The 14,172-nt window shown below is 34.4% G+C and overlaps 1 protein-coding gene across 3 annotated transcripts; it reads right to left on the reverse strand.

The window, feature by feature from the left end:
• Positions 1-1,193: 1,193 nt before the first annotated feature.
• Positions 1,194-13,841, reverse strand: LOC148178369 (UDP-N-acetylglucosamine--peptide N-acetylglucosaminyltransferase 110 kDa subunit-like). 3 transcript variants are annotated; one of them, XM_088050496.1, is made up of 8 exons: positions 13,636-13,841; positions 10,614-10,719; positions 10,350-10,560; positions 10,113-10,296; positions 9,957-10,025; positions 7,166-7,362; positions 1,648-3,861; positions 1,194-1,598 (listed from the first exon to the last, which is right to left on the reverse strand). In XM_088050496.1, the coding sequence occupies exons 1-8, from the start codon at positions 13,660-13,662 to the stop codon at positions 1,433-1,435; spliced, it is 3,174 nt and encodes a 1,057-aa protein (XP_087906622.1). In that variant the 5' UTR covers positions 13,663-13,841; the 3' UTR covers positions 1,194-1,432. The 3 variants fall into 3 exon arrangements, with proteins under 3 accessions (XP_087906622.1, XP_087906623.1, XP_087906624.1); XM_088050497.1 differs by lacking the exons at positions 10,113-10,296; positions 10,350-10,560; positions 10,614-10,719; positions 13,636-13,841 and adding an exon at positions 7,639-7,703 and having other exon boundaries at positions 9,957-9,995; XM_088050498.1 differs by lacking the exons at positions 9,957-10,025; positions 10,113-10,296; positions 10,350-10,560; positions 10,614-10,719; positions 13,636-13,841 and adding an exon at positions 7,639-7,732.
• Between the last annotated feature and the right edge of the window lie 331 nt (positions 13,842-14,172).

A 14,172-nucleotide genomic window follows, 5' to 3' on the forward strand; every position in this document is an offset into this window, starting at 1 on the left:
GAACTGACTACTCTGGGCAACTCTAAAATGTAAGGAATAATTACATCTTACGGTTTATTTTCTCAAACTTCTCTCATTTCGATAGGTTGATTTGATCTTCCTAGGTGATCCTACAGATGCTCTCCTCATATATGGATTCATGTCAAGACCAGGGAATATTCCTGTGCCCACTAGAGACGCATTCTTCTGACGCAAGGCGGTCTAAGAGTCTTTAAAAAATTCTTCACTTTAAATCGGCCGAAAGAAGTCTTTTTCGGACGGTAGAAATCAAAATCCTTCGTTCGTTGAAAGTTTCTTTTAGCCGATTGTGATACTTGAACAACCATTTCTAGGCTTATTTTGCACTAAACCTAACTCTAGGTAAACCATAATATCTGTGAAATCCTTTTTTTTTCTACTTTTTTTATTCACATTTATTTATACTACATATTGAACAAATGAACTCCAAAAAATTTAAAAAAAATAATTACATTGGCTCTTTTTGTTTAAAAAATATTTGAGTCGCTTAAATGCAAAACCCGACATCGGCAATTAACACTACTTTTTCGAGCAATACAAAAATTTCTACTAGCGCTTTTACTTTTAAATGTAGGAAGATAAAATTTTGTCAGTTTGTAGTAAAAAGTAAAAAGCTTATAAATTACGAAGGTGAACTTTTTCAAAATCTGTATAGAAAGAACTAGTCACAATTACGAAATTTATATTGCCTTGTCAAATTTCGATGAGATGCAGATGTCGGGTTTTGCATTGAGGCGACAGATTTGCTAAAAATGGTCAGATTGCCACAACAGATATAATGTAGTAGGGCGAATTAAGCCTAATCTTCACGATACTTAAAAAAAGTAACTAAAAAAAAATCATTATGCAAGACTTATGAAATGCTTTTTACAATTTCGCTTATACTCATCGAAAAAGTTTGTCTCTAATTTTTTTATAAGAGAATGGCAATGTTAAATAATTTACCTCAAAAATTCACATTGAAAATGATAGAAAAAGATTTGCACGCCAGATCTCATGTGAAGTAGTGTTGTCTCAGAATGTTAATTTTTTTGTTCTTAACCATAAAAATGTGAGTTTTCATGTTTTCTTTTTTCGTATTCTTTAATGTTTTTAGTATACAATATTTGTATTATATTAGTATTATATATAATTCAAAATAAAAACTAGGGACTTTCAGGGAAAATAAAATCAAGTTAAAAATACAGAAAATGTATTTCGTCTCCACTTAGTAAGTAGGTAAACATAATTCTAATTTGTTGCCAATAAATCCGACACAAACACTTCATTGTCACGAATGGAACATATAACTAAAATACACCATCAAGAGCTTTCAACAGCTACTTCTCTAGTCAAAAAAGTTTTTTACAAATAATATAACTTAAAAACAATATTAACAACATGTAAGATCAGTCACAAAAAGATATACTGCAGTTTACTTTTTTGCTGTTGTTTCAGTTATATGGTCTGGTTTTAGACCTGCTGCAAATCGTTCCCACATTTTAGTATATAACAACTCCAAGCCTTGTGCATACTGCTTGCAATCAAATAACGGGGAGTTGGAGCGAGCCGCCCAAACCTTATGCCGCATCGCTTTCAAACTGCAAAAAAAAGAAGTTAACTTAATAAAAACACTTTTTTTCGACTTACTATTCTTTATCTGTTCCTAACTTAATAGCTATTTCTTGATACTCTTGCCTGGACCGGGCGATAAGATCAGGGCATCCAAGAGTGGCCAACTGGCTTGCAGCTACACGAGAGGCTAAAGTTTCTCCAGGTAAAGTCACAACTGGAGTTCCTGTCCACAAGACATCCATGCTAGTCGTGTGTCCGTTACACAATGGCGTGTCCAGACAAACATCGGCCAATTGTCCTCTCCTTACGTGTTCTTCTTTTGCAGCAACATTACTAAATAATATTTTACCTGGCGGAAGTCCAAGTTGTTGAGCTGTTGCTTGTAAGTTAGGTTCTCCCACAGCTGGGAACCTCAATAACCAAAGAACGGAATTAGGCACCGCCTTGAGGATATTCACCCACATGTGGAGGGTCAAAGGATCGATTTTGTACAATTGATTAAAGTTACAGTAAACAACCGCATCATCTGGAAGACCGTATTGTTGTCTGGTGGTTATTACAATATTTTGAGGTACTTCTTCACCGGTGGCTGCTTTGTTATTTGTTTGTGTCGTAGCAAGGCCATTCTGAACTACTACACCATTCAGCGAGGTTTGGACTTGTCCAGACGCAATCATATTCTCAATTGGAGTTGTCGTGGGTAATTCGGCAACTTTCAAACTTATTTCTACCAGTTTAGCTGCTTTCACTACTTCTTTGATTTCTTTTACGTCAGTGTTTTCTACTAGCGGCGACAAATCTGTTGCGTTAATGATAGCCACATTATCTGCTAAGTTTGAGTTGATGCTATTGCTCCTATCGCTCACAATCAATCTTTCTTTTAAATGTGGGAACATTTGTTTGTGATCACCGACGAAGTATGTGTAAGGCATGTACGCCAATTTTTCGCTGTATTGGCTGGCCAACTCTACAGGCGATGTAACAACATCTGTTACCAAATAATCCATAAAACTTGCACCGCTTGTGCCTGGATAACCCAACCACATAACTTGGATAGGTGCTGGTTTAAGTGCAAAAATTTCGTTTCTAGCACCTTTTGTGTATCCGTTCATGTTTACCAAAATGTGTATACCGTCAGCGTGGATTCTGTCGGCTGCTTTACCATTGCAAGGAATCTGTGAGAGATCAATAAAGTGTTCAGTTTCACGCGAAATTTTACTTCTAAATGTTGTGCCATCATCTTGACTCAACGCATAACAGAAGATTTCGACATGATTGCGATCGTGAAGACCTGGGACAGACTGCATTAAGTGCGAAGTGGGGTGATTTCCGAAATCGCTACTAACGTAGCCGACTCTCAAACGTCCCTTTATTTCAGTTGAAAATTTGTAGGGGTGCTTGTGTAAGACGTGAATTTTCTCCAAACATAAATTCGCGTGTCTAGCAGCGATAGCTTTGCGGAATTCATGTGAAAGAGGGTAGAGCATAGAATGATGAGGATGAACTGATGGCAGACGATTCTTTTCTAATTGATCTGCAACAATGTTAACCAACTTCTTCATCCGTGTCTCATAATCTGTCCAATCGCAGACAATTTGTAAACAATGAGCTAAATTACAGTAAGCATCAGGAAAATCAGGCTTCAACTTCAAAGCGGTTCTGTACGATTGAATAGCTTCCGGAATGTTGCCAGAATCTTTGTGAATACTAGCTAAATTGCTATGGGCGTCAGCAAAAGCTGGGTTTATTTGGATGGCTCTTGTGTAACATTGTAAGGCTCCTGAAACATCCTGCATCTCCTTCAAAGTGTTTCCCATGTTGGAATAAGCATCAGCGAAGGTTGGCTGAATGCGTATGGCTTCTTTGTAATGCATTAGAGCTTCGTTCAATTTTCCCTGCTGTTGTAATACTGACGCAAGATTGCTGTGTGCTGCAGCAAATTCCGGAAAGACTTCCAGAGCTTTGAGGTAAAGCCGTGTTGCTTCTTCAATGTAACCTTGCTCTCTTTTAATATTTGCTAAGTTATTAAGTGAATCTGCATGGGATGGACACAAACGTAAAGCTGTATTGTAGCATTCTTCGGCTTCCGCCACCTGACCTTTCTCTTTGAGAGCATTTGCCAGGTTACAATAGGCATCTGGAAAGTTGGGTTGCAACTCAATTGCTCGTCTATACGTGTCGATGGCCAGATCGATAAGCCCTTGTTCATAGTACACACAAGCCAAATTACCATGAACAACGGCATTGTTAGGAGATAGATTCAAAGCTCGCAAATACGCCGCTACCGCCCTGGAACAAGGATTTGACATTATTAATTTGAATTAAATACAGTCGAGCGAGGAATGCCCCTACTGTGAGCGAGCAACAGCTTTAACAAGCCAAATCACCAAATGGATTTACAAATGTAAAAATATGAGCTTGTTACTCAGGATTCAGAGCAATCCTCCTCTGCGGTATATTTTTAAATTGTGCGTATTTAAAATCTGAAAGATACATGGCACTTTTCCCATAGAAAAATAATAATAGCAAGCAACGTTTAAGGTTAATCAGCGCCTCATTAATTTTCTACGACATCTAAACTTTTATAGCGACCTAAATTCGATTTTTTAACGTTCTACAAAAACGCCATGACAGATCAAATTAATTGATCCTGCCATTCGCATATCATACTACAGGATCAATACTTTCTGCGTTGGTTGTGCCAAATGAGGGTGCATACAAACAAGATTTTAACATTTACTGAGAGTTTAAAAGGAAAAATGATTTATTCATCCGTTTTGCGTGGGTATAATAAAATATACAATGATTTGCTTGCACAAGGCCTTTGATATTTTCTAATTTAAAAATCTGGCGAAGCATGTGAATTCCATTTAACATCCCGACACGCGTGCTGTAAAAAAGGTTTAATATAAAACACTTGGGAATGAAAACCATCGCTGCTGGAAAATTGTCGCTTATGTTAAATTGAGAAGAGCAATCTTATCACAAAATGGAGGGACAGTTATCTGCAACCTTCAGCCTGAAGGGTTTTCTTTTCGCCAATCAAAAGGAGGGATCTTTACACTATCTATAAAGACTGTTGTTATTTTAGAAAGCCCATTAAAAATGTTCCGTAGCTTGTTAGTAGTTCCTATAAATCTTCAATAGAGTAATAAACATCCCCAATAAACAAATACAAGCGATTTAAGTACCTCCTAACTCTGTACGTTTCTTCTGTAATTTTCGCTAGTTCTATTTATATTGAAGTAATTAAACATTGTATAAGTTTCTTAACTAATTATCATAATATCCTGAATTTATTTTCACTGTAGGTTTATTATTATCGCCGCGATATGGTTAATTTATGACAGCAGAGGCATTGTAACTATTTAAAAAAAATGCCTTCATCAAATCATTTTGACCTTTAGTCTTTGGAATGCATCCAAGTCGACCAAGTGGCAGAATTTTGATTAACATCAGATGTTCTATTAAAAATTAAAAATAATGTAAAAATAATATTTATAATGTATTTTAATCACCTTGGACGACGTCAGTTTTAGGATAAACTGTTGTATTAAGTACAAAGCAAAGATTCTACCCTAACTATTTAGGGTAAAGCAACAGGTATTGACCCAGTCAAAACACAAGTGTTTACGCTAGGGGATAATAAAATGCATCGATGTTGGCACCTTTTAATTTGTCCTGTAATCCAGGAAAGGCAGCCATTAGATGTCTCTGAACAGGGCTCCGGTGACGGCTTATACTCCGGAATATCGATGACGGTATACACAACCACGCACTGAAGCTCCATAGCACACACATCGCCGCGAGTTCTACAACTATTTCATTCGCGACACGACCACGATAAATACGTCGCATTTACTAGATTTTACCGCTTTGTAGTTTATTTCCAGTAAGTTTTCCAAGTGGTAACGGACGGCAGGATCTGCTGGGAAAATAAGCGATCCGGATAATTCGATAAATTTGCGCAAATAAAAAATCATTACACAATACTGCCATCACCCAAAGTTCGGACGAATTGTCATGACGGTACTGGTAATTTTAAGCTTTGATAGCTTTTATTGTCGATTCGTATACACGCGGTCGAAACCATTACTCTGGTCTCTTGAAAAAAAATCCTCCAAATTGCTTTAGCTCACGACGGCGAATGCTTAAATCCTCTGGTATGGACTTTACGAAATTTTTACAAAAGCAGGCAGGAAAACGAGGCACTCGGCAATAATATAGGCACCAAAGCAGTAAAAAGTAAGCAACTGAGACTACCGATTTTCAGCCCGGAAAACTCGAGGACCGGACAAAATCCGTCGTTGCTATGCAACTCGGAGGCTGCGCTGTGAATGACGCGTCACTACCCTTGACTGTGAATATATTTTTGTCACTTTGGATATTATTTTTAAACATTTTAGGCACGAACAGACATCCTTAATTTAAAATAAACTACAAAGTAACGATCAATTATTTACGCAATTCGCGTTTTACGACCTATTTTTAACAAAGCGGTTATTACGATACTTCCAAGAGTAGGTTTGATAATGGCTCATAATTTTCTGGGCGAGAAGTACGAACCTTTTCCATAAAAATAAGTAGCACATTAAATTACGGTGCAGTTTCCAGTTTAAATACAATAAATTATAAACAAAGATAAATGTTGATACAAATAAACTTCTTTTCAGGTCAATGCTGTGACATCAAAAAGCAAAAGTATTTCAGCTAATAAACATTGTTCTTAGCTATCGATTAAACTCACAAAACTTGATATTTGAATATGGTAAACACGGAAGTGCGTCATAGCAAAAAGTTGCAGATTGCATCAATATGAATTCAAAAGCTCAGTTAAACACGGACTTCCAGAAATACACGAAGATAGTTAAAACGGAACAATATGCTCCCTTAAATTGAATTGCAAATGTTATTTTTTGTGGTTAGCGTTTAGTGAAACCAAAAAAGATATTGGAAAACGCAGCTTTAATAATAATCAATGAAATTACATATTGCAATGAAATTCAGAACTTATGAGCTATAAAACTTCGAGTCATTACACTGTGAGTTATTTGTTTCTGCTATGTCTTCCTTTATATTCAGATATTAATAACTTGATATTTCCAATACGGTGAAATCTGTTGCTAATTTACGTTTAGATAGTTTCTTGGAATTATGTATACTTACATGAATATTCAATCGTTAGATTTTCAAATACACACTATACTGAATTTTTGATTACCTTAGAAAATTGCAATACACTATGCCCTTGGACCAACATAAAAACCTCAACTAAAATCCAGTCCGGATATTAGAACCTATTTCTTTTATGATGCATAATAATAGTAAAACTATGTATATTAAAGAGATTAACTTTTATAGGGATAATTTAAAATTTAATGCATAAGTACTATACTAAAAGTTTTGTTTTCTAATCGTTTTTCTAAAAACGTTGTTTTAAGTCATACTTGCGGTCATAAAATTTTGGACAAGGAGAAATTGATTTTCCAGGTGGGACATAAAAGAAAGTTCACATTTGACATTGCCTAAAATTCCGTGACCGCAAGTGTACCTTTAGTTAAAATATAATGCATGCATTTATAAAAACACTTGCCTATCAAAAATCCTCGCTTCCTTCAAAACATTTCCAAGATTGATGTAGGCATCCAAGAAATTAGGATCCAATCCAACTGCCTTTTCAAAATGATGAATAGCAAGCCAGATTTCGCCTTGGGCATTGAAAACACATCCCAGATTACTCCATGCCACAGCAAAATCAGGCCTTGTTTCAATAGCTTTCAAATAACACGCCTAAAGTAGAAAAAATCATTATATTCAGTACAAATGTTTTGCAACGCTAGCATCCGAACTGTCGAGGCCTCTCAAAAAGATACGGATAAACAAATAAAATCGCAAAACGCCCTAAACACGCAAGAAAAGTGCATTTTTACGCTGTATAATAAGCTGACGCCAAGCTGCAATATCTACGCAAAACAGTATGAAAGAATTTACGCGTGCGCTTATGCAGAGAGGCCTCACTCCAATACCTAAAAACAAAGAAATCTCTGGTTCGCTTGCGGACTTTACCTGTCTAAAGGCCCAAAGTTTACCAATGCGATTCCACGTAGAAGCTTGGGAGATCATCCATATACCTGTATTTTTGTACAGCAACAGTAATACCATTAGTCAACATTCTCAGTTTGAAATGAGACGACCACACATAGAAAATCACCAAAATATTTGGAATATTGTCCACAGCACTACAAAATGATCTATCACATAGTTTGTGTATTTGGCTGGCCCTGCATAAAATCTAAGATTAATCTTTATTTCGCAGCGCCAGACTTAAAAAATATACGTATATTCTATTAAAAGCAAAAATTAAGATCGTTAATGTCACATTGTCGAAATGCCGAGGGAACTAATCATTCTAAAAATTCTCAATGTCGAGAGTTAGGTAATCCTTCACTTAGTTTAAATGCATACAAATTAAATTACGTAATTTACATTAGTGTAACAACAAACTTTAAATACGATAACTTTTGATCCTTGCAGGAAATTATCAACAAAACCTACTCCTCACATTAGAAACTTGTATTTGCAAGTAAACATTTAAATGGATTTCATCAAACTACTCCAATAAAATTTAAACGTTACAGGAAACTTTTCAAGGATTTTAGCCCCATGAATCAAGCCAAAAATTTTATGACTCATTAAAAAGGAAAAAGGTAAATGTAAATAATTGGACAAATAATGTAAAACAAGACGGCATTATGTCTCATATCAAATTTTTTTTAACTAACGGTTTGATCCAACCTTGATCTCCCCATGTAGAAAAATAAACTGAAGAAACCAAAGTATGAAAAAGAAAATATACAATCATCATGGTAAAATGACTTACGTAAATATATTTCATTTGCTATGTTTAATGAACTTTTTCCTGTTTTAAATCGCGTAAAAAATCGACATTACATTGTTTTCAACGTGACGGAACAAGAAATTCTAAAGAAACTGGAAATTTTTATGTAATAATTGTGGCCCCTTAGACAATAAGAGTTTCGTTAAATTACGAAATTAATTATATTTCTGAACGTTTTTCTTTTCAAATATAAAATACAGTGTTCCTCGTTAGTCAACTTTCATTACAATCGCTATGGAATTACTAAATGTCGATATTTCTAGAGAATTTGAGTACATGAAATTTACTCCACTGCTACTGCTGTTTAACGAGAAAGACTATAAACATATTTTTAACTCTTTTACTGCCAGGATGGACAGCTAATGGTGTTAAAGTCAAAAGTACCAACTACTGAGAATATTTCAATGTCACATTTTAAATTCATTTATGGCTGATATTTCGTATAATGAAAAAAGAAAATTCTGCTACGACGCATGGCACATTATTTTACAATTTTAACAACAAACTTACCCCATGACACCCAACATGTGCTTCGTTTCAGTTATCTGTCCTTTTTTCATTTGAAATGAGAATAAGCAAAAATTGTTTCGCAAGAAAAGTATAGCAACAAATTCTAAATATATATTCGTCCTAAATTCGGTTTCTTTTTGCTGGAAAAATTAATACAAAGAATGGAAGTTGCTTAACCTATTTCGCACCGAGCTAGAAAAGTTAGTTTTACAGACAATTACATGTCGGCACGAAATTTGTTAATATGAGTTACTATTGATGAAACTTACGCAAATGTCGTATGTGTTAATTTTTTATGCTACGATAAAAATTTAACACATGAAAATACGCATAAAAATGAAGGATTCTACGCAATGCGCTCTCATACAGAAACATCAGCCACTGAATAACCATGAAAGATCAATACGGTAAGAAACATATTTATATGATGTAACTTAACATATAGCAACAAATGCATTTATTGAAACCGAAGAGAGTTCAAATTCCATAATCGAAAAAGTCGACTTCATTAAGCTAGAATTTAAAGGCGACTTTATTTCTGATTCATGGAACAAATTATTGGTGAGAAAAATAATGTCGGAATTCAATAAATACAGAATAAGAGAAAAAGTTAGTCAGAATCTACGCGCCATACTTTTATATACAACTTGTTTCAGCTAAAGCTGATCCTTTTTCATACCCCTGTTATTTACTTATGCAAACCAAACTACTTGACAACAAAAATTGTCGGAAAACGTGTACATCAAAACTTTAAAATTAGCTCCGTTCAAGTAACTAATCAAGAACATTTTTACAAATACGCTTATCAAAGTCGCACTTTACACATAGTTAAATAACATAAGGACATCAGTTCGTAAATTTTAGCTGAACAAACATGTATATTAAACCATTTATGTCATAAAACCGTATTATACGAGCACTTGTAAAACACAGTTGCAAATTACTACTAAAAAAGAGAGAATAATTGTTAACATACCTTAGCCTCATCTAACCGACCTAACGCTTTTAGGAGATTTCCCAAATCACTACGTACACAGTAGAGATCCTGAAAAAAATAACACAAATCTGATTTAGTATTCTTGTCATTGTTTTGTGTGTAACAAGTGTTTCAGACAACGAACTTGAAACTTACTGGGTTGTATTGTAAAGCTGTGATATACGCTTGAACTGCCTGTTCCATATCTCCGGCAGCTACCAGCGCTGCGGCTAAGTTTATGTATCCATCAATAAAATCAGGCTTTAGTCGCACTGCATGTCGATAATTATCGAGAGCTTCTTGTAACTGACCTCTTTCTTTATAGACATTCCCCAGGTTACTGCAATACCAAAGACTTTAGAAGACATTCTTCCAGAATAAAGTAAAAGTTACCTGTAAGCTTCCGCCAGAAGCGGATTTTGTTTGATTGCCAAAGTACTGAAATGAGCTGATTTATCAAGACGTCTGCATTGAAAATGTATGCTTGAGAGAAGTAACAATACACCGGTATTCGTCTGATCTTGTCTCCACAACTGCATACAATGCCTTTCTGCATTTTCATAATCACCAGCTTGATATTCCCGATGAGCAAGCTCAAGCAAACCTTCAATCAATCGATTAGTACACATAAAAAGGTGATAAAAGATGTTTTCCTACCTACTGACGACAACTGCGGGATATCATTCATTTTTAAGATTATCGAATTATTACTAGGAAACGATTCAGAAAGTATATGATCTGAATCCGTTGTACTCCTTTCCTCCTGCAAGAAAAGAAAAATTATAAATCAAACGGAACCAGACTCTTAGAAGATAAATTTTATCAAACACTTCATTTATCTCAAACGAGATAACAGTAAGTACGTAAATCCATATCGAATTGTACTTTGCCTAATTAGATCAAGTTGCTTTAAAAATGCAATGAAACCCTTCTAGTGATAAGGTGCCCAAGTAAGTGTTAAGACTGCAATCTCATTACTTCAGATTTATCGGATTTATGTTTCAAGAAGAATATTATTTATAGTTAAGTATAGTTTCTATAATAAATCTAAATTATGAGCAATTTATGCGTAAGAAGTGAACTTAAGAGTGTGAAAGTCATGTAAGATGACAACACCATATTGAAGTGCTTGAGCGGGTTATCATCAATCACATCGTAAATATTTATTGATATTTTTTTATGTTAACTGTTTTTTTATAGTGGAAAAATTAATCATTAACCAGTTAGTCCAATTTTGTACCAATTTTTCATTAGTTGAATTTGAGAAAATCGACAATTTAATCACGTGGAAATTCATTCTATGGTTAGGATCAGCGATCTCAGAAGGTCAGCACAGCAATGTAATGTTGGTTGCATAAAATCGTTGATTACATAACAATAAATTTAAAAAATCACAACCAACATATTCACAATAGAACACAGCATACATTGTGAAACTGGTTTTTACGTCACAATCCCAGTATTCTAAACTCAAAATAGAAAATAGTAAATGCATTATACAAATAGCTTAAAATTTTACTCATTTCCCACGAGTATGATTATATGTGTACGAGGCGAAGGCGAAATTCATACTAGTAAAAAAATGGAGATTGGAAATTTTCCGCTACCGTTAGTTTAGGTTGCAATGTCCACTAAAGGACACCAATTTTAAAATTTTCATCGTGTAATTCGTTCTTATTGCAAATGTTGCAATGGCAGTGTTGTTTTGGGGTACAAAAGACGATCGTGTAAGTTCTGCCATTGTCATACGTTGCAATTAAATATTATGATTGTTTTTAAAATTTCACTTCACACAAAGTTGGATCAAATTCAATTGCTCAGATTGTCAGATTAAATGTGAAAAATATGCGCTTTTGGTCAGATAATAATAATTTGTGGACAACCCCCATGACTGCAATTGAGCCTACTTATTTTATATCTTCTGTATTTGTAAAGGGTACTTACTCTACACTTATGATAGTCAAATTACATTTTTAGCGCTAAAATAATTCCGCGTGAAAAAACAAATGTGAAAATTTATTAATTATACAAAAGTAATTTATACTGTTGGATTATGCTTATTAAAACTGACCTATGCGAGTAACCTTTGAAATAATAACACTATTTAGTCATCACTTACTTATCGCCCTTGTTAGATAATTTTGTTAAATAAATAAAATGTCATACTCGAATATGTATAACACAAAATTTTATCGTTTAGCATTAAACGAATTTACAGAAGAGATATTTATTAACATTTAAAAAACCATGCCTGCGTTGTTGACATAAAAATATGACATGACATTCCTTTACAGTAAACCCTCGTTAACACGAACTCCAAAGGATCGGTATTCGTCAGTTCCACATTGTATGTATGAAAAAGTTAAATTTGAAAACTACATTTTTGTTGTCATTATGAACACAAAAACAAAAATAAAAAAATAAAACTTTACTGTTCGACTTTTTATTACCGAGGCTATGGGGTCAATTTCAACTTATTTAGCGACGTCGCTAAAGGTGTTTGCGACGTAGCAACGCCAATCACATCACGACTACCTTAGCAACGTCGCTAAATAGCGACGTCGCAACAGACTTGAAATTGACCCCTAAGTAACTAGCATCGTCTGAGAAATCAAAGTGTGAATCTTGTATTTAAAAATATTTTTGTAATTTCGTTCAGTCTTTTCAATCGCAAGTATAGAGGGCTCGCATCTAAGAACTTTTTTATTCTCCATTCAAAAAAACCATCGTCGGATGCCAGATGTCGTTCGTGTTAACCTAGTAGATTTAATTAAAAATTGCTATTACAGTTCCAAATTTCTGTTCGAGCAATTTTATATGGAAAGTATATGAGGTACGACCGAAAAAACAGTTCTTGTCCGGACTGTGTTCGTGTTATCCGAGTTCGTGTTAACGGGGGTTTACTGTATATTTCAAGAGCATGGTACTTTATCCGCATCAAATGAGTGTGAAAAAACCACTTTATTAGTGAATTTAGGATAAATACTATTTATACACAACGCTATCACAATTTATACTTTACGCATTTGTTACCGTTGTTAAAACCCTACAGGTTGTAAACAAAGAAAAAAATAGCTGACCCGTAAAAACTACCGAAAGCCCGTTTGGCAGAAAAATAATAATAAAAAGCGCTTGATAACGATTAAATCAAAACCCTCTGCGAGTAGATAATTATTTGTCAGGGTTTTTTAATGAATTACAATGTATATATTGTAAGACCCTCCTTCGTCGGATTTCAACTTTTGTCTACGCGTGTAATCTATATCTTTAGCCCTTTATGCGTAAATAACCATCTAATAATGTTCATTGATTTTGACAGTGTCCTTCACGATGGCTTATGTTTCCAACAGGAATTGCTAATTTTAGATTGATATCTACATAGTTTAAGGACAGTGCTAATTTCCGTTTCTGTAAAATCAATTCAATCAAAATGAGATTTCCAAACAAACATTTCTCTCGATTTTTGGTGGACCTAGGAAACCATTTTTAATCTATAAATAACTTATTCTGCATAATTGGCCATTCTAACGCGATGTCCCCAATTTTACGTGCTCATCAACAAAAATGAGACGCATCTTGCTTGTTTGTCCCATGACAAGCTGCTTACGTTAGAAAGGATGGAAAATTACGCTTGTCAAGCAAAGAATATTTACATTTACAACTAATATTGGAAACTTACACCAGACACGGTTGCTTCAGGAAACATTAGACACTATAGTTTATTAAACTTCTTAGATTTACGAGAAAAAAGCATAAATGGCAGAACTTCTGCCTCTACACTTTACGAACAAGTAATTTTTCACTGACCCGGAACTTTAAGCTTTAAAACAACTATGCAATAGGTCGTTATTTCTGAATTCTCGTATTCAAGAATGGATGATAAGTCGATTTCCAACTTTATCGATATTTGTAAAGCGCAAGCGCAGAAAGCGACCTCTGTCTTGTCACCAAAAGTTACTTTTTAGCGGAAAATTTAAATTCTTCGTTTGTGAAGGTTATAAAGGGTCATTGCAACGAGGTAGCTACCCAATTTTAAAAATCCCGAATAAAATAATAAAAGAAATCGTTTTAAAAATATTAAGAAATGAAAAAAACGTGAAAATGTAAAAAGTTCAAATCATTTCGCGTAAGAAAGTAGGTCACCAAAAATAATTTTCTTTTTCTTTTGAGAATAAATTTAATAGGACTAAACGTTTTAAACTCATAGTAAATATGT

Source organism: Gnatocerus cornutus, chromosome 2 (genome assembly GCF_029298725.1).
Source record: "Gnatocerus cornutus isolate USDA-ARS CGAHR chromosome 2, icGnaCorn1.1, whole genome shotgun sequence".
Lineage (NCBI taxonomy): Eukaryota > Metazoa > Arthropoda > Insecta > Coleoptera > Tenebrionidae > Gnatocerus > Gnatocerus cornutus.

Bases quoted from the DNA above. Each gene is read 5' to 3' on its own strand.
- LOC148178369 (XM_088050496.1), bottom strand. From the start codon at position 13,662: ATGTTTCCTGAAGCAACCGTGTCTGGT. The intron at 10,026-10,112 runs GTAAGTTTCAAG...TATTTTTTTCAG, and splicing joins CAGCTTTACAATACAACCCA to GATCTCTACTGTGTACGTAG. The intron at 7,363-9,956 runs GTATGTTAACAA...TTTCTACTTTAG, and splicing joins GTCGGTTAGATGAGGCTAAG to GCGTGTTATTTGAAAGCTAT.